The sequence below is a fragment of the Girardinichthys multiradiatus genome, chromosome 4, assembly GCF_021462225.1.
Source record: "Girardinichthys multiradiatus isolate DD_20200921_A chromosome 4, DD_fGirMul_XY1, whole genome shotgun sequence".
Classification (NCBI taxonomy): Eukaryota; Metazoa; Chordata; class Actinopteri; order Cyprinodontiformes; family Goodeidae; genus Girardinichthys; species Girardinichthys multiradiatus.
Window position 1 is genome coordinate 52250889 of NC_061797.1, and position 22512 is coordinate 52273400.

Sequence of the window (22512 nt, forward strand, 5' to 3'; positions counted from 1 at the left end):
ATATCTTTGTAGAGTTTAAGTGAAAACATTGCTAGTTAATGCATTGCATAGTACTTCACATTGTGGATGTTTTTCCACCATTTAGAAGTGCCTTTTTACGGTGAATGTGCTTGAGGTGATCTGATGGAAAGCTGCAGATGTCTCCATGTGACTCAGGCTTCCAGCAGACGCTGATGTCATGGTGTTGTCACCCCTCCAACCCCCACTTCCTGTCCTATATCCATGTAGGATGTGTAAGTTTGGCTCTGCAGCCTGAGATGTCTGCTGGTTTTTCTCTTCAGATTGAGACGTTCAGCTGCTGAACCTCGACACACACCAGACTGGAGCTCCGTCTTGCTCGAGGGCACCTCTTCCTGTTGCCTCTTAACGCATTTGCCTGGATTATCATGAGTAGATGAATGCGGTTCTGGTGTGCAGAGTGTATGCACGGCACTTCTGGGCATGACGTTGTGAGCAGAGACTCCTTATTTGGACCTTTTTCTCTGTGATAGGGAGGGAAACAGAGGGCAGGTGTTTGCTGCAGGTGGACTGCATTGCACAACATCACAGTCGAGGCTCAAACCCAAAACCAGACAGAAGTTCAGTGTTTTCTGCCAGATTCCCAAGATATATGTAGTTTTTTCCCCATAGTTTTGTTAAAACAGAGCCACTGCCAACCTTTTATATGTAAAACACAATCTGAATCATACAGCCTTGTAAAGTATTCACACCCCCTGAGGTTTTCACATTTTGTCTTGCTATGACCTCAAACGTCAGAGTGTTTTTATTGGGTTTTTATGTGATTAATTAACACAAAGTAATTCACAAATCAATGTCCCTAAATGATAAATATTGAATTATTCCTCCTGAGGGAATGCCTTGTTGGAGCAGCTGTACCTGCAGTCCTTGGGGACATGTCTCTACCAGCATCTAGAGATTGAAACAGCTCAAGATCTTTCAGATGAGATTGAGAACATCATGGAACATCAATTTTCAAGTCTTGGCGCAGGTTCTTAGTTGCATTTAGGTCTGGACTTTAACTGGTCCATTCTCACATGTAAATCTGCTTTGATGTAAATGATCCAGATTGTACCTCTGGCTGTATGTGTAGGGTGGTTGTCCTGCTGGAAGGTGAACCTCCACCCCAGAATGAAGTCGTCTGCAGGTTTTCCTCCAGCATTGACCTTGATGTACCTCCATCCACCTTCGCTTCAAATCTGAACAGCTTTCCTATTTCGGATGAAGAAAACCGTCACCACAGCATGATGCTGCAACCACCGTGTTTTACTGTGGGGATGGTGTGTTCAAAGCGTTGGTTTTTCATGTTGGCTAAAACAGGGAACTTTGGTCTCATCTAAGTTGAGCACCTTCTTCCTCATGTTTCCTGTGTCTCATACACAGCTTGTAGCAAACTGAAATCAAGAAGTCTTTTGATTTTCTTTAATCATTCTTGTTTGTGGCCAATAAAGATCAGATTTGCTCGACTAAATGTCTCATCCTCTCAACAGATTCTCCCACTTGAGCTGTGGATCTCTGGAGCTCCTCCAGAGTTACCATGGGCCTCCTGCTGCTCTTCTTGCTTGGTTGTGTAGGTGGATGGCCATGTCTTGGTACTCTCTCCATGTTCAGATGATGAATTGTTGAAAACATCTCTAACACAGCTTCCTCCTGACCTCTGCTGTGCTCCTTGGTCTTCATGATGCTGTTTGTTCTCTGCTGTTCTCTTACAAACTTCTGAGGCCAGAAACAGAACAGCTGCTTTTAAACTGGGTTTACATTGTTTTAAGCAAAATTTAGGAAGCCGCTTTATTTAAAGAGAACTTTGTAGAAGTTTGGGAAACTCCATAGATAGTTCCACAAAAAGAGTAAGAAACAACATGGATCTGTTTCTCCTGCTGATTTCACAGACATAGGAAATAAAAAGTAGGACCTCGGTCGTTTGATTCCATAAAAGGACAGAAAGCTTACTGCTACGTAGGCACACTCACACACACAACGTTCCCTGGTCTGAAGACTGAGTTAGTGATTAAAGCAGCACAAGCTTCCTGTTGGATTTCTGATAGACGGAGCAGACGAGGTATTCCCCAGGCGAGAGAGCAGGATCATCAGGAGGACCAGCCTCGTGCCTCAGATTTAGTGGACTGCAAGTTGCAGCTGATCTGAGGTCAGGAGAGCTGGGACACAAAGGAACGAGTGTATTTACTTTATGGTCCTGTGTTTCTCTTTGGTCTCATTTACTCTGCTGTCTTAGGGCTGTTAGTCAGAGAGGCAGGAAGCAGAAGTTGGCTCAGAGCTTTGGGCTGTGCCTAGATAAACAGCAGGAAGTCCTGCCCAGACTCCACCAACTAAAGAGCTCAGCTCTTCAGATGATTATCACTTGAATTTGTTGCTGCAGAAAGCACAACATCAATGTTTATTAGGAACCTCTGGTAGTTTTTACCAAATTACAGTTGCAGCAATTATTATTATTGTAAGTATTGGTTTATTTAATACTAATACCATCATATCAGTAACCAGTGACTTTCTGAGACCCGTTTCTTCAAATCTAGAAAGACAAGAGAACATGCTAGTCAAGTAAGGCAGATGTGTGTTGATGTTCTGAAGTCAAGAAAATAACGGGTCTATCGGGTCTAAACTACCTCTACAGTCAGAGCAATAATTAAAAGCTTAGAACAGCCGCAACAGCGACAATGAGGCTAGAGAAGGACCCAAGTTTATCTTCTACCACACATTGAGGAGCATGGAAAAAATTAGATGTTATATACAGTACAGACCGAAGGTTTGGACACACCTTCTCATTCAAAGAGTTTTCTTTATTTTCATGACTATGAATATTGTAGTATCAGTGATGGTTAACATAAGTTACTGCAATAGGAGATTAATTTAAGGCAGGGTGCCTTAAATGTTTACACATCTGTATGTGTAAAAAGTACATCCTCATTTATTAGAGAAACCTGTCTTTACACATTAACTACCAGCAAAAAAAAAAAACACATTTTCCTTCACAACTTTAAATAAGTTTAATGAAATTAAATCTTTCTAGACTGTTTCTAAGGAAGTGAGATGAAGGGCAGAATAAAATGTTAGATAGTTTTTAACTAATCTACCTCTAGAAAGCTCAACCGCCCCGGCTCTCACTTCCTCTATTTCCATGATGCAGTCATAATGTTTGAAGCTGCACATTAGTCGTCCTCCACCCAGGTCCCAGTCAGTGCAGTGAACCTTCTACAGCCTTCTTCTTCAGGTTTGTTTACTACAGTCTGTGCACGCTGCGGCAGAGCCTGTCCACCAACACCACCAGTCCTCTTCAACCCCCTGGCATGAGACATGAAGATCAGGTATCAGTTTTACCGCACTTTTCATATATACGCCTCCTTCCATGTTCCCTGCAAGAAGAAGGGGTGGGACATATGAGAGGGGAGGCTGCAAGCTGAAGAAACTCTCTGGAGAGCATCTTCTATACAGACAGTGCCATCTGGTGGCTGGTTTGCACCACTGCAGTGTAAAACCAGTACGGGACTCTGGTCTCTGATGAATTTAAAGCAGTAAATACAAAAACTACACTTACAAAACGTAAAAACAGTATGTGAAAAAATCTAAGTACACCCTATGATTTGGCATCGTTTAGAACCAAATCAGTCTCTCACATCCTGGTGGAGAAATGTTGTCACGTTCTTCTTTCCAATGTTGCTTTATTTCGTTCAAGTTTGCGACCCACAGCATTTTAATCAGGTTGAGGTCTGGACTTTGAATTTTGCAACATCTGATTCTTTTCTATTTTAACAGTTTTGTTGTAGATTTGCTGAAGTGGTTTGGATCATTGTACTGTTAATGACCCAGTTTGGGTCATTCTTTCTGTCTTGGTGTTGTGCTAAAAATTACTCGCCTAAATTCCTGCTTTTACACAGATGTTCACATCGACAATAGTCAGTTAATCAATGCATTAGATCAGCTGCACCTAGTGGCTTGCTGTCCTTCATATAAGGAGATGCACTGACCAGAGGTTTGTGAAACCCCGAGTACCAGGTTTCTCATTAATAACGTTCATTAATGACCAGCTGTCCTGCTTTTATTGTTGCTGTTTGTTTCTGATCCTTTTAGCCGTTTTTTTCAGGAGACTCAGGATCCCTCTGCTGTGCTGTGGCTGGATGAGATCCAGGATGCCATCTTGAAGGCAAACCAAGACACCAAGGAGGCCATACAGTGTAAACACACATTTACGCCACTTTGTACTTTTAAACATTTCTATTCATGTTGGGGGAACTGTAAAGCCTGATGTTTGGATTTGTACCAACAGTTTCACAGTCCATCCAGGCCATTAATGAGGCGGTCGATGCTGGAGACGCCGCTCAGACCCTGGCTGCTCTGCGCAATCCTGGAGCAGGACTGTACGGCATCACATCGGAGTGTGCGCACACCTATCAGGACAACTTAGCAAAGATTAAAGAGGAGAAGAAGAACAAAGGTAAGGACATGTATTAATGATTCTATTCCTGGTTTGGAACATTGCTGGTGTCATTACTCAATATATTTATCAGGTGGAGACTGATCAAATGAAGATTTTGCAAGAACGGAATGATGTGAGAATAGGGCTATGGGTTGCTACTCAGAAACAAACTTAGTTCAGTTTTAAGCCTCAACAAGGAGGTTTGCAGCCACACCTGCACAGGTGCAGACAGCTGTTACAGTTAAGAGCTTGCATCATCCAAGAATCCTGTTGGAACATTAAGGCCGTCTGCAGGGGAAAATAACAGGAAGTAAAGCAACCGAAACAGAGCAACAGAATCTTTAACTAGGAAATAATGTAGAAAATTGTAATTATGACTATATCGCGCGCGGATCATTTTCTCATTTACAGCCTGTAAATTATCAGCTGCCATTTAGTTGGAAGGAACGGTAATGATGATGAAAACAGAACAGGAACGTTATCAGCAGGGAACGTTTAATGAGAAGAAGATTGACCTTCGACCTAGCTGGACCTGGCATGAATATTCAGATTTATTAGATGATTCATCTTTGGTAATGTGACACAAAGACAAGGATGATGCTGTTCGGCGCTCGGTGGTGAATTCAAAAAAGCAAAAACCACGGTGTGTAAAGCATTCGAGGACGTTCTTCAGCTGTTCAGGTGGTGTTGCTATAGCTCTGTGGTAAAGATTTGTAATGATGCCCAGTTTGTAGAGGCTTCAATCTGATAAAAATGTTTTCATTTCAAATGCAGCTGATTGAAGCACTTGTCAGTTAAGGCCACAAGAGTTCTGTAAAGGTTGCCAAAAAGTGAATATCAGCCACAACTGGACTGGATCATTCTGATGGGAAAAGCATCATAAGTCTGTTTCCAGTTCAAGTGATGAAGACTGATCACCAGATGTTGCTGTTAAATGCAGAACAAGCAGTTATTAGGTTTAGAAAGCAGTTTCATAAAGCCAGACTGGGTTGGAAAGTGCTGCTGGTATTTACTTAGGTTATCTTTGTCTGATGTTAATTAATGGTTTTATCTGAATCTGAACAAATAAACAGATTAAAAGCTTATAGAGCTGTAATCAGAGAGATGAATCGGCTCTTTTATGGTTATATTTTATTTCTGCAGATTCATTTGTGCAGCAAACCAATTTCTTTCATTAGATATAAAACCTTTTAAACCAATTAATGGAATAATAAACTGAACTGCACTGTTAGTTAGGATTAATTGGAATGTATGTACCTGACTTGAAATTTGTATGTACCCCATGTACTCGTACTCGTCGTCTTCCGCTTATCCGGGACCGGGTCGCGGGGACAGCAGACTCAGCAGAGACGCCCAGACGTCCCTCTCCCCAGACACCTCCTCCAGTTCCTCCAGGGGGAGCCCAAGGCGTTCCCAGGCCAGCTGAGAGACATAGTCCCTCCAGCGTGTCCTGGGCCGTCCCCTGGGCCTCCTCCCGGTGGGACGTGCCTGGAACACCTCCCGAGGAAGGCGTCCAGGAGGCATCCGGTATAGATGTCCGAGCCACCTCAACTGGCTCCTCTCGATGTGTAGGAGCAGCAGATCTACTCCGAGCTCCTCACCCTATCTCTAAGTGAGCGCCCGGCCACCCTACGGAGGAAGCTCATTTCAGCCGCTTGTATCCAGGATCTCGTTCTTTCGGTCATGACCCAAAGTTCATGGCCATAGGTGAGGGTAGGAACGTAGACTGACCAGTAAATTGAGAGCTTTGCTTTTCTGCTCAGCTCTCTCTTCACCACAACGGACCGGCACAGCGCCCCCATTACTGCGGCAGCCGCACCGATCCGTCTGTCGATCTCCCGCTCCATTTTTCCTTCACTCGTGAACAAGAGTCCAAGATACTGCATGAACTGAATTGAAGTCAGCAATTAGAGAAAGTTCTGACGTTGGGAGAAATGAATGTTGTTAATGTTTTACTATGAAAACTGTAAACTAATAGAGGAAGCAGCTTTGGATGAAATTTAACTTTAAACACAATTTTGTCACCCCTGTTTGCCGCCCACGCACAAACACACACACACACACACACACACACACACGTTAGAGGCTGTTTATCTCCAAGCACTCAGATCCAACATAGGCTGTAAATGTCTACCTGACCTTTGCTCTTTAAACTCAGGTTAACCACTCATCAATATCCGCACATGGTGTTCTGCATGAGCATAACTACCATTTAATAACCCATCCTAGTCCTCTTCCAAACATGATTTATCTTAAATGTTATAAACAAAGCGTCTCCAGAGCTTTCATTACTTTCAGTGTTCCACAGGGATTTACCCACTCTGCACTTTGACCTCGAGCTGCATCCGCTTTGATTTTTTAAAGGTTCTGGTACTTTTCTGTTTTTTAAAATTAGACCCCACAATTAATTGGGATTACCTCCTATAAATAAAAGCGAAAATAATCTGTGTGTCCAGGTGATAACGGCAGTGAGTGGGTCAAACACTGGGTGAAGGGAGGACACAACTACTACTACAACCTGCAGACCAAGGAGGGCACATGGGTGGAGCCAGAGGGCTTCGTACCAAACAACGTCCAGATCAACAAGGAGGAGATCCAGGTATGGATCTGCTTATGGACCTCACCTGAAGTCTGGAGCCTTGTTTAACCATTATGTTCTCCTATCAGGGGGTTGTTTCTGGAGTTACTACAGCCTATAACCGAGAGCAGCTCTGGCTCGCCAATGAGACTCTAATCACAAAGCTTCAAGCTCGATGTCGTGGTTACCTGGTGAGAAATGGCCTGAAGGAGCGGATGGACTTCTTGAAATCTCAGGACCCAGCTGTGACTTGCATCCAGGTGAGAAATCTGTGATCAAATAAACATTTGGATTAAACATGATTCCATCAGTCTGATACCAGAACCTTTTCATCTCAGGCTCACTGGAAAGGCTACAAACAGAGGAAGGAGTTCAAAGATCGCAAGCAGTACCTGACGGATCACACCGAAGAGGCTGTTAAGGTAAAGTTAGGAAGAGGTTCCAGTAACCTCGAGGCCGATGGAGAAAAGAAGCGTTAAAAACTTTGTCTTTCTTTGTCAGATTCAGTCTGTGGTTCGAATGCATCAAGCTCGTAAGAAGTATAAAGATCGTCTCAAGTACTTCGAAGATCATGTGAGTTTTCTTTACCCAGGGTTCTATGCAGCCTTTGAAAGTATGGAAAAACATAGCTTAAAGTCCCCTGGTAACTCTGGAGGAGCTGCAGAGGTCCACAGCTCAGGTGGTAGAATCTGTTGACAGAACAATTATCAGTTGTGCAACTTTATCTAAGAGTGGCAAGAAGAAAACCAATTTCTATTTGCCATGTAAGGTTACACCAGATGTAACGGGTTCCACTTTTGCCTCTTTGGTCCAAAAACTATTTTCTCAGAGGTCTACGGGGTCATCAAGATGTTTTTGGTAGATGTGAGACGGGCCTTGATGTTCTTTTTGTTCTGAAGTGGTTTTGGCCTTGAAATTCTCCCATAGATGTCATTTTTTGCCAAGTGTCTTTATTGTTTGACCCTTAACCCTGACCTTAACTCGTTGTTCTGGGTTCTTCTGTGAACTCCAGCATCAGTGGTTGAAGCAATCTTGGAGTAATTTTGATGCTTCTCATTGTGGCTCTGGAGTCCCTTAGAAATGACTTTATAACTCCTTCCAGACCGATAGATGTCAGTGACTTTGTTTCTCATTCATTCTTTAATTTCTTTAGCTTGGTGCCAAGATATGATGCTTCATGAAATCTTTTAGCCTACTTCATCTTGTCAGAAAGGTTCTAAGTAGTTTCCTGATTCTACACGTCAGGCAATAATCGGGCCGGATGTCTATGAGGAAACTGACCAAAAAGAAAATTTGGTTTTCAAAGTTAAATTATGATTTAATATATTTTCACATAGGGTCAAGTTGGTTTGACATTTTTACCTTAATAAATGAAATTATGATTAAAATACGTTTGTAGGAAGTTACCTTATATCACCTTATCTTTGTCTGACACATAATTTAGATCATTTAAATGTAACAAAATTAGCAATGACAGAAGGCATTTGTGAGGGCAATTACTTTTTAAAGGAACTATATGTGACATTATTTGCTCTCTGACTCACTGTGGACCGATGTCTGTTGATCAATCCAACGATTAATGTTTTGTGCTGCAGATCGATGACGTGGTGAAGATTCAGGCCTTCATCAGAGCCAACAAGGCAAGGGATGACTACAAGACTCTGAGTAAGTAGGACATGAGCAACGGTCAAACACGAATCAGTCTCTTGAGTTTAGTGGTCATGTGACGTTTCTGTGAACGTTCCGCAGTCAACGCGGAAAATCCGCCGATGGCGGTGGTGAGGAAGTTCGTCCACCTGCTGGACCACAGCGACCAGGACTTCCAGGAGGAACTGGAGCTGATGCGGCTCCGTGAGGAGGTGGTCACAAACATCCGCTCCAACCAGCAGCTGGAGAATGACCTGAACCTGATGGATATCAAGATTGGTCTGCTGGTGAAAAACAAGATCACCCTGCAGGAGGTGGTGTCTCACAGCAAGAAGCTGACCAAGAAAAATAAGACCCAGCTGTCTGACATGATGATGATGAACAAGCAGAGGGGAGGCCTGAAGGCTCTCAGCAAGGAGAAGAGAGTCAAGCTTGAGGCCTACCAGCATCTCTTTTACCTTTTACAGGTGATGGTCTTTCACAGTCTTTGTCTGTTGTTGAATTTCTGTAGAAAAAGCCCAAAGTCTCAGATCCACCGCTCCGCCTAGTAATACTTCTCCAAATGTCTGATACGTTTTAGACCAACCCGACATATCTGGCCAAGCTGATCTTCCAGATGCCACAGAATAAATCTACAAAGTTCATGGACTCTGTCATCTTCACCTTGTATAACTACGCATCGAACCAGAGAGAGGAGTACCTGCTCCTGAAGCTCTTCAAAACTGCCCTGCAGGAGGAGATCAAGTAAGAACCAAAGTCCTGATATAAGTCACACCCTTAGATTTTAAGGAATAAATGCAGCTGCTGGAGTCAGATCAGGCTCTCCATGACATAAATCAACATTAATGTTTACCTCCCTGCATCATTTCACCTTTTTTGTCCCTACTTATTAGTTCTGTGTTTTTGTATTTCATACATTTATATGGACTGCTTTGCGCTGAGAAGCCTTTTGAGTGGGTTGTCGCATTGAATTTGTTGGTAATGGCTCAAGGTTACACTTCCTCTGACAGACAAGGCTTTGGTCTTGGTCTGTAAATATAGCAGTCTCAAGTCTTATTGGCAGCCCTGGTAAAGATGTGGAAAGGTAGGAATTATATCTGAAGATTCAGATGACCATGGAGGAAGGCTAATTTCTCTGGTAATTTCATTTCTGCACCCATGTGGCCATTAGTTTTGGGTCATTATCCACGTTTGTGACAGTAGGACAGAAAAGGTTTATCTTTGGCATAGCATCTTAAGGTTTTCATGGAGCCTTTGTGAGGGAAAGATGCCAAACTTTGCTCCAGTTGTCTAACAAGTTTACCTCCTGTACAAGCCCACAGCTGTGGATGTGGGCAGGATATACTTGAGTCTTTGCCCAGGTCTGCTTGGCATAGTTCCACTTGTTTTTTGAAGCTTTGTAATTTTTGCAAATAACAGTCTTGTTGCCATTTTTCAACTTACAAAACTGAAAACACATCTACATTACATAAATGAGATATTCTGTCACCTTTTCCATTTAAAGAGTGCCTAGGAGACCTTTGTGTTTAGATATAGTTGACCTAATGTGACACTGTATTTATTATCCAGCGCACATCAGTGTCTGATGGAAGCTTACTATAGTAGAGGCCTTAAATGTTGTTCAACTGCTTGTAGGTCAAAAGTGGACCAGATGAAGGAGATCGTCACAGGAAACCCAACAGTAATCAAGATGGTGGTGAGCTTCCACAGAGGCGCACGAGGACAGAATGCACTGAGGCAGATCCTGGCACCTGTGGTCAAGGAGATCATGGATGACAAAACGCTAAACATCAAGACGGACCCAGTGGACATCTACAAGGGCTGGGTGAACCAGATGGAGACGGAGACTGGAGAGGCCAGGTAAGCCAGAGGTTGGGTTGCTGCAGTGCATCATAGCAGAAAGATTAACACGTACACTTCAAATACTGGAAATGACCACACAGCTGACAGGATTATATTAACATAAAGCATCTCAACAGCTGCTGCTTCTGGTCATTCTTTATCGACGAACAATAATCAATATTTATATCAAACTTCTGAACATTTCAAATAAATCAGACATTCGGTGGTTATGGACACCTGCTGCCCTTTTGTTTCCAAGGAAAATCTACGTTTTAAGGAATAAAAAGCATTGTCTCTTAGCTTTCCTCCAATTCCACAGAAACAACCAGGACACCCTACACCTGAGAAGCATGGAGTTTAGGGCTAGCGGATAAAATGGGATCCAGCCTTATTGAGATGTTTTTTCTTCCTTTTTTGTTCTCTTGTTGACAGTAAACTGCCGTATGACGTCACTCCAGAACAAGCCATGGCTCACGAAGAGGTGAGGACGAGACTGGAGGCCTCCATCAAGAACATGAAGAGCATCACTGACAAATTCCTGTCTGCGATAATAGTCTCGGTGGACAAAATCCCGTACGTTCCTCATTTCTAGCATCATAAGAAAGATGTATTGCATTATTTTCCAGCCAGCCAGCCTCCACCGTTTTGCATAATTTATATCTGACTTTTGTGTCAGATATGGAATGCGGTTCATCTCCAAAGTGCTCAAGGACACCCTCCACGAGAAGTTTCCAGATTCTACAGAGGACGAGCTGCTCAAGGTTAGCATCTTGATTTGTTCGCTTACTTCACTCTTCGATCGACCAGTTTCTGCAAAACACAGAAGTCCATCTAAGGCAGCTAATCATACGGAAATTGTGTTGACTATATAGAGAACTGAGTACAGTCCAGCATAGATAATACTTTTGCTCTTTCCTTAATACTTCAGTGTTGTATAAGAAAGTTTTACTTTTGAATTATTTGTATTATTGAAATTAAGGTTTTGATAATGCAATAAATATTGTAACATCAATGTGTGCAAAACCAGCAACACACAAGACGGCTTCAACTCTAATATTTACAACTTAAAAACCATTACAACTTTCAGGAAACAAAAGAAAAATCAATAAATATAAGAAAGTTATAAAATACTACATGTAGTAAACACTGGTTTTTAAAACTGTGGCACAAGGAGACATAACACAGGAAGTTTTGCTAAGTTGAAATGAAGCTTTAATCTTCAAGTTGTAGTTGATATCATAGCTTTGCCCATGTGTATTGTTGACAAAGGTTTTACATATAGTTTCAGCAACCAACTAATCCCATAGTTAAAAGAAGCTGCTTAGCTGATGAGGAATAACAACAATAGTCTACTGTTATCATGCTAACGTCAGCAGCAGTCACAATATTTAATTCAATTCAGTTTATTTCTATAGCGCCAATTCACAACACATGTCGTCTCAAGGTTCTTCACAACAGTCAAGTTCATACATTCCAATTAATCCTAATCATTGAACAGTTCAGTCAGATTCAGTTATTTATTCAAATTGGATAAAAAGTTTTTCTATCTAAGGAAACCCAGCAGATTGCATCCAGTCAGTGACTTGCAGCATTCACTCCTCCTGGATGAGCATGTAGAGACAGTGGACAGTCACTGGTGTTGACTTTGCAGCAATCCCTCATACTGAGCATGCATGTAGCGACAGTGGAGAGGAAAAACTCCCTTTTAACAGGAAGAAACCTCCAGCAGAACCAGAACCAGGCTCAGTGTGAGCGGCCATCTGCCACGACCGACTGGGGGTTTGAGAGAACAGAGCAGAGACACAAAGAGAACAAAGAAGCACTGATCCAGGAGTACTTTCTATGGGAAGGAAAAGTAAATGTTAATGGATGTAGCTCCTTTAGTCGTTTCATCTAGAAAGAAAGAACAGATAAACTCTGATCCAGTTTTCAAGGTTAGAGTCTGAAAGAGAGAACATAGAGTTAGTTACAGTAGAAGCTCAGTCAGTATCCATGTCTAGGAGAGAGAAAGGGTTAAACACTAAAAGACAGGGCCATGTGGATCATCTGTAGAGGGTGAGCATTAAGTTGTTGCCAGCAGAAGCTCGGATGATGCCTCCCTCCAGAAAGGTGTCACAGGTAGACACAGAGTCAGGCCAGGTGTAGCTTCTAGAAAGAGAAAAGAGAGAACAAAGTTAAAAGCTGAAATAACAGCAAAATTGGAGAGTAGTATGAGAATGTAGTGAAGAGGTTGAAAGTGGTCATTATGTCCTCCAGCAGCCTAAGCCTATAGCAGCATAACTACAGAGATAGCTCAGGATAAACTAAGTCACTCTAACTATAAGCTTTATCAAAAAGGAAAGTTTTAAGCCTAGCCTTAAAAGTAGACAGGGTGTCTGCCTCACGGACTAAAACTGGGAGCTGGTTCCACAGGAGAGGAGCCTGATAACTAAAGGATCTGCCTCCCATTCTACTTCTAGAGACTCTAGGAACCACCAGTAAACCTGCAGTCTGAGAACAAAGTGCTCTGTTAGGAACATATGGACCAATCAGATCTCTGATGTATGATGGAGCTAGATCATTAAGGGCTTTATATGTGAGGAGGAGAATTTTAAATTATATTCTGGATTTAACAGGGAGCCAATGAAGGGAAGCTAAAATAGGAGAAATATGATCTCTCTTTTTAATTTTCATCAGAACTCTTGCTGCAGCATTTTGAATCAGCTGAAGGCTTTTAACTACATTTTGTGGACATCCTGATAGTAAAGAATTACAATAGTCCAGCCTTGAAGTAACAAATGCATGGACTAGTTTTTCAGCGTCACTCCTGGACAGGATATTTCTAATTTTGGCAATGTTCTGGAGATGAAAGAAGGAAATCCTAGAAACCTGTTTAATATGGGATTTAAATGACATGTCCTGGTCAAAAATAACACCAAGGTTTTTTACTTTATTATCAGAGGTCAATTTAATGCCATCCAGGTTAAGTGATTGACTAAGCAGTTTCTTTTTTAAAGACTCCGGTCCAAAGACGACAACTTCTGTCTTGTCTGAATTTAGAAGCAGAAAATTTAAAGTCATCCAAGTTTTTATATCTTCAAGACATGCTTGTAGTCTATCTAACTGGTTGGACTCATCAGGATTTATGGATAAGTAAAGCTGAGTATCATCAGCGTAACAATGAAAATTTATTCTATGCTGCCTGATAATTTGACCTATTGGAAGCATATATATAGTAAAGAGAATTGGCCCAAGTACTGAACCCTGTGGTACTCCACAATTAACCCTGGAGTTTAAAGATGATTTATCATTTACATGAACAAACTGGAATCTGTCAGACAAATAAGATTTAAACCAGCCTAGCGCTGTTCCCCTGATCCCTACAGCATATTCCAGCCTTTCTAAGAGAATATTATGGTCGACTGGATCAAATGCAGCACTGAGATCTAACAGAACCAGAACAGACACAAGTCCATTATCTGAGGCCATAAGAATATCATTAGTGACTTTCAGCAGAGCTGTTTCAGTGCTATGATGAGCTCTGAAACCTGACTGAAACTCTTCAAACAGGTCATTGCTGTATAAATGTTCACACATTTGATTAGCAACTATTTTCTCAAGAATTTTAGATAAGAATGGAAGATTGGATATAGGTCTGTAATTTATTAAATCATCTCGATCAAGCGAAGGTTTCTTAAGTAAAGGTTTAATTACAGCTACCTTAAAAGCCTGTGGTTCTGATCCATTTACTAAAGATAGATTAATCATATCTAAAATGGGGCTGGTAATCAGAGGGAACACTTCCTTAAATAATTTGGTTGGGATTGGGTCTAACATACAAGTTGAAGGTTTAGATGAAGCTAATATTTCTGATAACTCAGGAAGCTCCACAGGATCAAAACAGTCCAAACACAGATCAGGTTCTACAGTTATTTCCAATGTTGTCTCACTTGCTGAGGATGAAGTAATCATCTTCGGGAGTATGTCAAAGATTTTATTTTTAATAGAATTAATTTTTTACGGGCTGCACGGTGGCGCAGTTGGTAGCACTGTTGCCTTGCAGCAAGAAGGTCCTGGGTTCGATTCCCGGCCTGGGGTCTTTCTGCATGGAGTTTGCATGTTCTCCTCGTCCATGCGTGGGTTCTCACCGGGTACTCCGGCTTCCTCCCACAGTCCAAAGACTTGCCTGTTAGGTTAATTGGTCTCTCTAAATTTCCCTTAGGTGTATGAATGAGTGTGTGCGTGGTTGTATGTGTGTTGCCCTGTGATGGACTGGCGATCTGTCCAGGGTGTACCCTGCCTCTCGCCCATAGACTGCTGGAGATAGGCACCAGCTCCCCCGCGACCCACTATGGAATAAGCGGTAGAAAATGACTGACTGACTGAGAATTAATTTTATTTAAGAAGAATCCCATAAAGTTATGACTGCTAAGAGCTAAGGGAATGGATGGCTCAACAGAGCTATGACTCTGTGTAAGTTTAGCAACTGTACTAAAGAGAAACCTAGGATTATTCTTATTCTCTTCAATTAATGATGAGAAATAAGCTGTTCTAGCTTGGTGAAGTGTCTTTTTATACAACAGTAGGCTATTTTTCCAGATTTAGTAGGAATCCTCTAGGTGTGTAGAGCGCCATTTTCTCTCCAATTTTCTAACATTGTGCTTTAATGTACGCAGCTCTGAATTAAACCAAGGAGCTAGCCTCCTATGAATGATTACCTTCTTTTTCAAGGGGGCTGCATTGTCTAATGCATCACGCAATGATGAAGAAACACTATGAACAAGATAATTAATTTGTGAAGGGGCAGAAACAGAATTATTGCCCTCCATTGTGCTTTTCAGTGATAATGAGGAAATTAAAAGTGGGATAGATTATTTAAAGGTTGTTACAGCATCGTCTGATAATGATCTACTATAATGAAATTTTCTTTCAGGTGTGGAGTACTCTGTTAAATTAAACTCAAAGGTTATTAAGAAATGGTCAGACAGGACAGGGTTATGAGAGAATATTGTTATGTCTTTACACTCAATGCCATATGTCAGCACAAGGTCCAGAGAATGAAGACAAAGGTGGGTAGGTTTGTTAATGTTTTGATCAAAGCCAATTGAGTCTAAGATAGCATTAAAGGCTATATTTAGGCTATCACTTTCAGTGTCAACATGAATGTTAAAATCCCCCACTATAATAACTTTATCTGTATTTAACACTAAATCAGATAAAAGGTCTGAAAACTGATCTAAAAATTGAGAGTAAGGGCCTGGTGGACGGTACATAACAACAAACAGAAAAGGTTTTAGTGCTTTGCAATTTGGATGAGGAAAACTAAGGATTAAATATTCAAAAGAGTTGTAGCTATTGATTGGTCTGGGACTAGTCAATAAATCAGACTGAAAGATGGTTGCTACTCCTCCTCCTCGCCCAGTAATTCAAGGAATGTGAAAATTTAAATAATTAGTAGGAGTTGACTCATTTATTTAACTGAGGATGTTACTATAATGACTGTTAATAACAATAATACAAAATGGATGTTTGCCTGTTAATGTTAGTCATAATGACCAATTTTGGATGTTAGCATAATAATGCTAATCGTAAAAATCAATTGTTGACTATAGGATTCTAATATTAGTAATAACTAGTTAATTCATTAGTTTTATTGGATGGTGACCTGCTAATGTGACTTATTATAATAAATGTTGGATGTTAGCATGCTATTAGCATTACAAAAATATGTATGTTGGCATACTAATCATTTTAATCATAATAATCAGGAGTAGACTACAGTGGACTAATGTTAGTTAAGGTCATATGCTAATGTGAGCAATAATAATTTTTCACTACAGCTGTTTGCTGGCTAATGTCAGCATTTATCACAATAATTTAATCATAATTTAATGTAAATTAGGATTAACAGTGGATGTTACTATGCTGTTGTTTGCATTAATCAAAACAAAGTATGGATAATCAAATGGTAATCGATCATTAGTTAACTATTGAAGCCTTTAGGCCAGTGCCTGCATTAATCACATGAATCAACTATGGATGTTATCATGCTAATGTCTGCATTCATCATAATAATTAGCAGTGAATATTAGTTTTTAAATTATTTTACATAAACTGTGTTTAATTGATCCATTAACTCCAACCCATCAATTTTCTTTACTGGTGCTTCTCATTTAACAGTTTTTATGCTCATTTCCTGTTCTGTATTTCCTGTTTGTTACACATCTCTGTCCTTTTTCCTTTTCCATCTTCCTGGTGTTGCCTTCTTCCCTCAACGTTTCCAAGCAGCTCCAGTTTCTCTGCTGATTTTCAGCTGCTCCCTTATCTCTGCCAATATAAAGGTGAGCCATTGGATGCTTTCAGGCTTTCTTTTCATGCTGCTCAGTTTATCTCTTACACATTTCTGCATCTCTCCAAAGCATTTACTGACATTTTAAATCCCCACTTCTCTCACAATTGTGCTAAAATGGAAAAGAAAAGTGGTTCAAATAATGTTTACACAAATAAAGTGTTCAACTTGTTCTGAAAACTATCATTTAAAGTGACTGAGCACTTTGGGGTTGAACTTTCCAGATCGTGGGGAACCTTTTGTATTACCGCTACATGAACCCTGCCATTGTGGCACCGGATGCCTTTGACATTATTGAGATTTCTGCTGGTGGTCAGCTTACAACTGAGCAAAGAAGAAACCTGGGTTCTGTGGCCAAGATGCTTCAGCACGCTGCGTCCAACAAGATGTTCCTGGGAGACAACGCTCACCTCAATCCCATCAATGAATATCTTAGCTCCTCCAACCAGAAGTTCAGGTCAGAAATGTTAATTGTTGTCCAGAATGTTGCCTTTGTTTTTCCTCTGAGTTCATTTGACTTTATTTTCTCCTTCTATCGCAGGCGTTTCTTTCTGGCTGCATGCGACGTTCACACGCTTGAAGAGAAATTCAATGTGGACCAGTACTCAGACCTGGTCACAGTCACCAAACCTGTCATCTACATCTCCATTGGAGAGATCATAAACACTCACACTGTGAGTTTAGATCACCTCGTTTTAAAATTGATCTATTGATTATTCCATGACGTTTTTATGAAAATGGCAATCCCTTGTGTTCTGTTTAGCTGCTGCTGGACCACCAGGACGCCATTGCTCCCGAGCACAATGACCCCATCCATGAGCTGCTGGAGGACCTGGGTGAGGTTCCCACTGTGGAGTCTCTCATTGGTGAGTGGAGTGAAGAATAATAACATTGTGAGAACTGGAACATACTTGGGTGCAGAAAGTATTTTAGTAGTAGGAGGTAGTCAGGATTATCTTGGCTTGGAGAATTAGAGGAACTGTTTTGGAGACTAAAGCCAACAGCTACTCGAACTAGAAAACTACATTTAAAACTCAGAGAGCACATTTTTCTTGCTGTTTGTTTGACTACAGCTCAGTCGAAGGCCGTTTTAGGTACTTTTATACCCTGTTGGTTTTGCATGAGACAGTTGGGTTTTTCCTCTCCAACAAGCCACACCAGTATATCACTGACTGTTTCCTACACGTATAACAAATCTTGTGATATTAAAATGTTGTAAAATATTTGGCGTCTTGAGGAAGTCTCTCATTTTGCAATTGTCCAGCTCAGTCTGCTTGACCTCATCAGGCTAAGCTGGCATTAAAAAAAAACCCCATCAATTCTCAGTCCTGTGTTTGGCAGCATTTTGGGTTTGCTCTTACTGGGTTTTTCAACTATTCTGGTGCAGCAAATAAGATTATAACGGCTAAAAGAAACACAGAATGAACAACAAAGGTTTCATTTTAATAATATGACCGTTTAATTTGCTGTGCTAGTCCACTCTACTTTCATGGCTTGGTTACAGTAGAGATGAGAGCTGTAGCTGTAAAAGATACTTTGAAGCTGACTGCTTCGGCCCTCCATCGCTCTCTTAGGTGAAAATCCCCTTCCTCCTGACGACCCCAACAAAGACCTGATGGGAAAGACGGAGGTTTCGCTCACACTCACCAACAAGTTTGACGTTCCTGGGGAGGCCAATACAGAGATGGACGCCAAGACCCTTCTGCTCAAGTGAGTTTGGTGTCAACAGACAGATCTATTGAGACTTGTTTCGAATGTTTCTGATCTTTATTCTGCCGTTTCCAGCACCAAGAGGCTCATCGTGGACGTGATCCGGTTCCAGCCCGGGGAGACTCTGACCGAGATCCTGGATTCGACAGCGTCTCCGGAGCAGGTCAAAAACACATGTGTTGTTGTGGAAATCAACTATTTCAGTCTTTAGCGCAAACAAACACCAGAGGGCACCCAGCTTTTAGCCATGTCCACAGCGTTTTTCTTCCATTAGTGGAAAACTACCTTTAGGTTAAAAACAGGAACTTATTTTTCCAACATGTTTGAAGACGGATGCTGACTTTACTTTGTGACGGATCAAGTGCAGCCAGAGTTGCACTACCCACCTCTTTGGCAGCTTACAGTTTTTGAAAAATAGAGAATTTCAGACCCAAAGAAATTCTTCCATAGAGCCATTAGTTATTTTCATTACACTGCTGCTTGTCTACTATAAATTAACACCATATCAGTTATATTTACACACATAGTGTTGTGCAGAAGTCTTGAACAACTTCTAATGTTATAATAATTTCTTTTGATTAAACCAGACTGTCTTCTAGTCCTTTGTTTTAGACTGCGGCTCTTCATTCCTAATTTTGTTGTTTCAGCAGACAGGATGTTGTCATGGTCGGGCTCAGAGAGTGGACTGAAAATCATTTTTGAAAGCGGCCCAAGCCCATAGAAGAGCTTTTAAAGGCCTTCAGAAAGCCTGATGAACTGTTAATTAAGATCACCTTAAAAGTGGACCAGTCTGGCTGCGGTTCTGATCAAAACAAGAATCATATTAAGTTTGAATTTATTGTTGATTTTTCTCTCATCCACATTATACATAAATGCTCAAATAACTCATGCACCCCACTAATATCTGGATAATGCATATTCAGCCACTGATTATAGCTTATTAAGTTCTGCTATAACTCTGGCAGGATATTTGACCTCTCCTCTTACCAGAATCAGTGGAGTTGATCTAAATCCACCAGTTTCCTGGCTTTAATCATAGCTAATAAAATTTCAGTTGAGTTAACATTAATGCATTTCCAAACGCCTACTGTTAGCCTGCTTTATATATTCTAAAACCAGTTTGGAAGCGTTGCTGTTGGAACACCAAGTTGTGTCCATCTTACTCAAACTGTCCTCCTCAGATAAAAGGAGATTATTTAGGATGTTCAAGAACAAGCCAGAAACCACCCTGACCGAAGCCTGCCATGACCTGGAAGATGCTGGAGCACCAGTATCACTGACCATAGTGAAGCCAGTACTGCATCACCAGGGAGTGAGAGGAAATCTACACCTTGAATTTTCCCACATGGACTAGCCAAATGTCTTCAGAAGAAAGGTTTGATGGGCATACAAGACAAAGATTGAGCTGTTAGACTCGGTGAAGAGTATGCTTGGAACACTGTACCAACTGTACGATGGTGGCAGCATCATGCTGTGGGGCTGTTTTGCTGTCAGTAGTACTGGTGCCTTGCTCAGAGTGGATGGAGTATTGAAACACGAGGATTACCTCCAATTCTTTAAATCTTTTGAAATGAATAAAGCAGCCTAACGTTACGCTTCTGGAAAGCCTTCCCAAAGGACTGGGTCTTAGAGTCGGGTCCATTCCAGAAAACCAACCAGGTCAAATCTGACGATTCTTCCTGAAAAGGGTGGTCAAATATCCACTCTAAATGATGCCAGAGGCCCATTATTGGCTGAAGAAAGTGCCACCAAAGTGCAACTAGTTAAGGAAAATTACCCCAATTAATACTTGGAGTGTATGCATATACTTGTAATTGAACTTGTTCAAATTTTTAAAATCAATGTTATGTGGTGTTTTCAGGCCATCCCAAACAAAGAACACTTCAAATAACACCCTAAAGTGCCTGTGACACGCCTTTCCCACCAATGCAGAAACTGAAAGAAAACATCTATATTTTGAAGGAATTGGGCAGTAATTGACATATTAGGATTAAAGACGCGATAAAAGACTATTTTTGACACATTCGCATATTTCAAGGGATCATTGCTCAGCAGGTAAGAACACTTCCTTGCTGCAAAAGTACATTTAGACATCGGCAGTTTTTGTTAATAATTCAAAATGATTATTATTATTAGTAAAATAGGATAAATTACAGGTGCATACAATATGTTTAAATGAATGTTTCTCTAAATATTCTGATATAAAGTTAAAAAATGACACCAGGTGGTGTCTTCAGATCTTAAATCATCTCTTATGTTGCTGCTGCTGCTCAGCTTCACCTCCGGTTGTTTCACTCAGAGCCATATTTACTGTAACCCTGGATTTACACCGTATCTGCTCCGGTCCGGTCCGGTTGTTTCAAAGCCCGGAGGAGCTCCAAGAACCATAGGCAGATCGCTCAATAAACGCCGGTGATAAATGCAGCAGCAGGTCCAAAACAAGTCATTCTGTGGAGGTTAAACTGCTTCATTTTTCATTTGATGCATCCAGATATTTTCACGTGTTTTGTTCTACAATGGATGAGTTCACTGAGAGCAGAGAAGCTTGTTGCTTCATTTGGTGCATTTAATGTTTAATAGCTTGGTTATAATCCCTTAGTTAACCCAGTAACTGATCTAATTTATCTAATGTTCTCATGCTCGTCGTCTTCCTCTTTATCCGGGACCGGGGGCAGCAGACTCAGCAGAGACACCCAGACGTCCCTCTCTCCAGACACCTCCTCCAGCTCCTCCAGGGGGAGCCCAAGGCGTTCCCAGGCCAGCCGAGAGACATAGTCCCTCCAGCGTGTCCTGGGCCGTCCCCTGGGCCTCCTCCTGGTGGGACGTGCCTGGAACACCTCCTGAGAAAGGCGTCCAGGAGGCATCCGGTATAGATGCCCGAGCCACCTCAACTGGCTCCTCTCAATGTGGAGGAGCAGGGGCTCTACTCCGAGCTCCTCACCCTATCTCTAAGGGAGTGCCCGGCCACCCTACAGAGGAAGCTCATTTCAGCCGCTTGTATCCAGGATCTCGTTCTTTCGGTCATGACCCAAAGTTCATGTCCATAGGTGAGGGTAGGAACGTAGACTGACCAGTAAATTGAGAGCTTTGCTTTTCGTCTCAGCTCTCTCTTCACCACAACGGACCATTACTGTGGCAGCCGCACCGATCCATCTGTCGATCTCCTGCTCCATTCTTCCCTCACTCGTGAACAAGACCCCGAGATACTTAAACTCCTCCACTTGAGGCAGGAACTCCCCTCCAACCTGAAGAGGACAAGCCACCCTTTTCCGATCGAGAACCATGGCCTCGGACTTGGAGGAGCTGATCTTCATCCCAGCCGCTTCACACTCGGCTGCGAACCGCCACAGCGCATGCTGTAGGTCTTGGCTAGAGGGGGTCAGCAGGACCACGTCATCCGCAAAAAGAAGAGACGAAATCCGCTGGTCCCCAAACCAGACCCCCTCCGGCCCTTGGCTGCGTCTAGAAATCCTGTCCATAAAAGTTATGAACAGGACCGGCGACAAAGGGCAGAACTGCCAGAGTCCAACATGCACTGGGAACAGGTCCGACTTAGTGCCGGCAATGTGGACCAAACTCCTGCTCCGCTTGTACAGAGACCGGATGGCCCCTAATAAAAGGCCCCCGATTCCATACTCCTGGAGCACCCCCCCACAGGGCATCATGAGTGACACAGTCGAATGCCTTCTCCAGGTCCACAAAACACATGTGAACCGGTTGGACAAACTCCCATGAACCCTCGAGTACCCTGTAGAGGGTATAGAGCTGGTCCAGTGTTCCACGGCTGGGACGAAAACCACACTGTTCCTCCTGAAGCCGAGGTTCAACTATCGGTCGGACTCTCCTCTCCAATACCCTGGCGTAGGCCTTACCAGGGAGGCTGAGGAGTGTGATCCCCCTGTAGTTGGAACACACCCTCCGGTCACCCTTCTTATGAAGGGGGACCACCACCCCAGTCTGCCAGTCCAGAGGCACTGTCCC

At 42.1% G+C, this 22512-nt stretch overlaps 1 protein-coding gene across 1 annotated transcript in view; it reads left to right on the plus strand.

Annotated features, from left to right (window-relative positions):
• Window positions 1–22512, plus strand: part of iqgap1 (IQ motif containing GTPase activating protein 1) — a 78051-nt gene that overhangs the window by 48131 nt on the left and 7408 nt on the right. Inside the window, exons 16-32 of the mRNA XM_047362941.1 lie at window positions 4094–4184; window positions 4277–4444; window positions 6883–7025; window positions 7094–7264; window positions 7343–7426; window positions 7506–7577; window positions 8600–8669; window positions 8754–9118; window positions 9232–9395; window positions 10287–10511; window positions 10926–11066; window positions 11170–11254; window positions 17046–17278; window positions 17363–17495; window positions 17585–17687; window positions 18396–18531; window positions 18607–18694. Of these exons, the coding sequence (XP_047218897.1) occupies window positions 4094–4184; window positions 4277–4444; window positions 6883–7025; window positions 7094–7264; window positions 7343–7426; window positions 7506–7577; window positions 8600–8669; window positions 8754–9118; window positions 9232–9395; window positions 10287–10511; window positions 10926–11066; window positions 11170–11254; window positions 17046–17278; window positions 17363–17495; window positions 17585–17687; window positions 18396–18531; window positions 18607–18694 (2472 nt within the window). The remainder of the gene's footprint in view (window positions 1–4093; window positions 4185–4276; window positions 4445–6882; window positions 7026–7093; window positions 7265–7342; window positions 7427–7505; window positions 7578–8599; window positions 8670–8753; window positions 9119–9231; window positions 9396–10286; window positions 10512–10925; window positions 11067–11169; window positions 11255–17045; window positions 17279–17362; window positions 17496–17584; window positions 17688–18395; window positions 18532–18606; window positions 18695–22512) is intronic.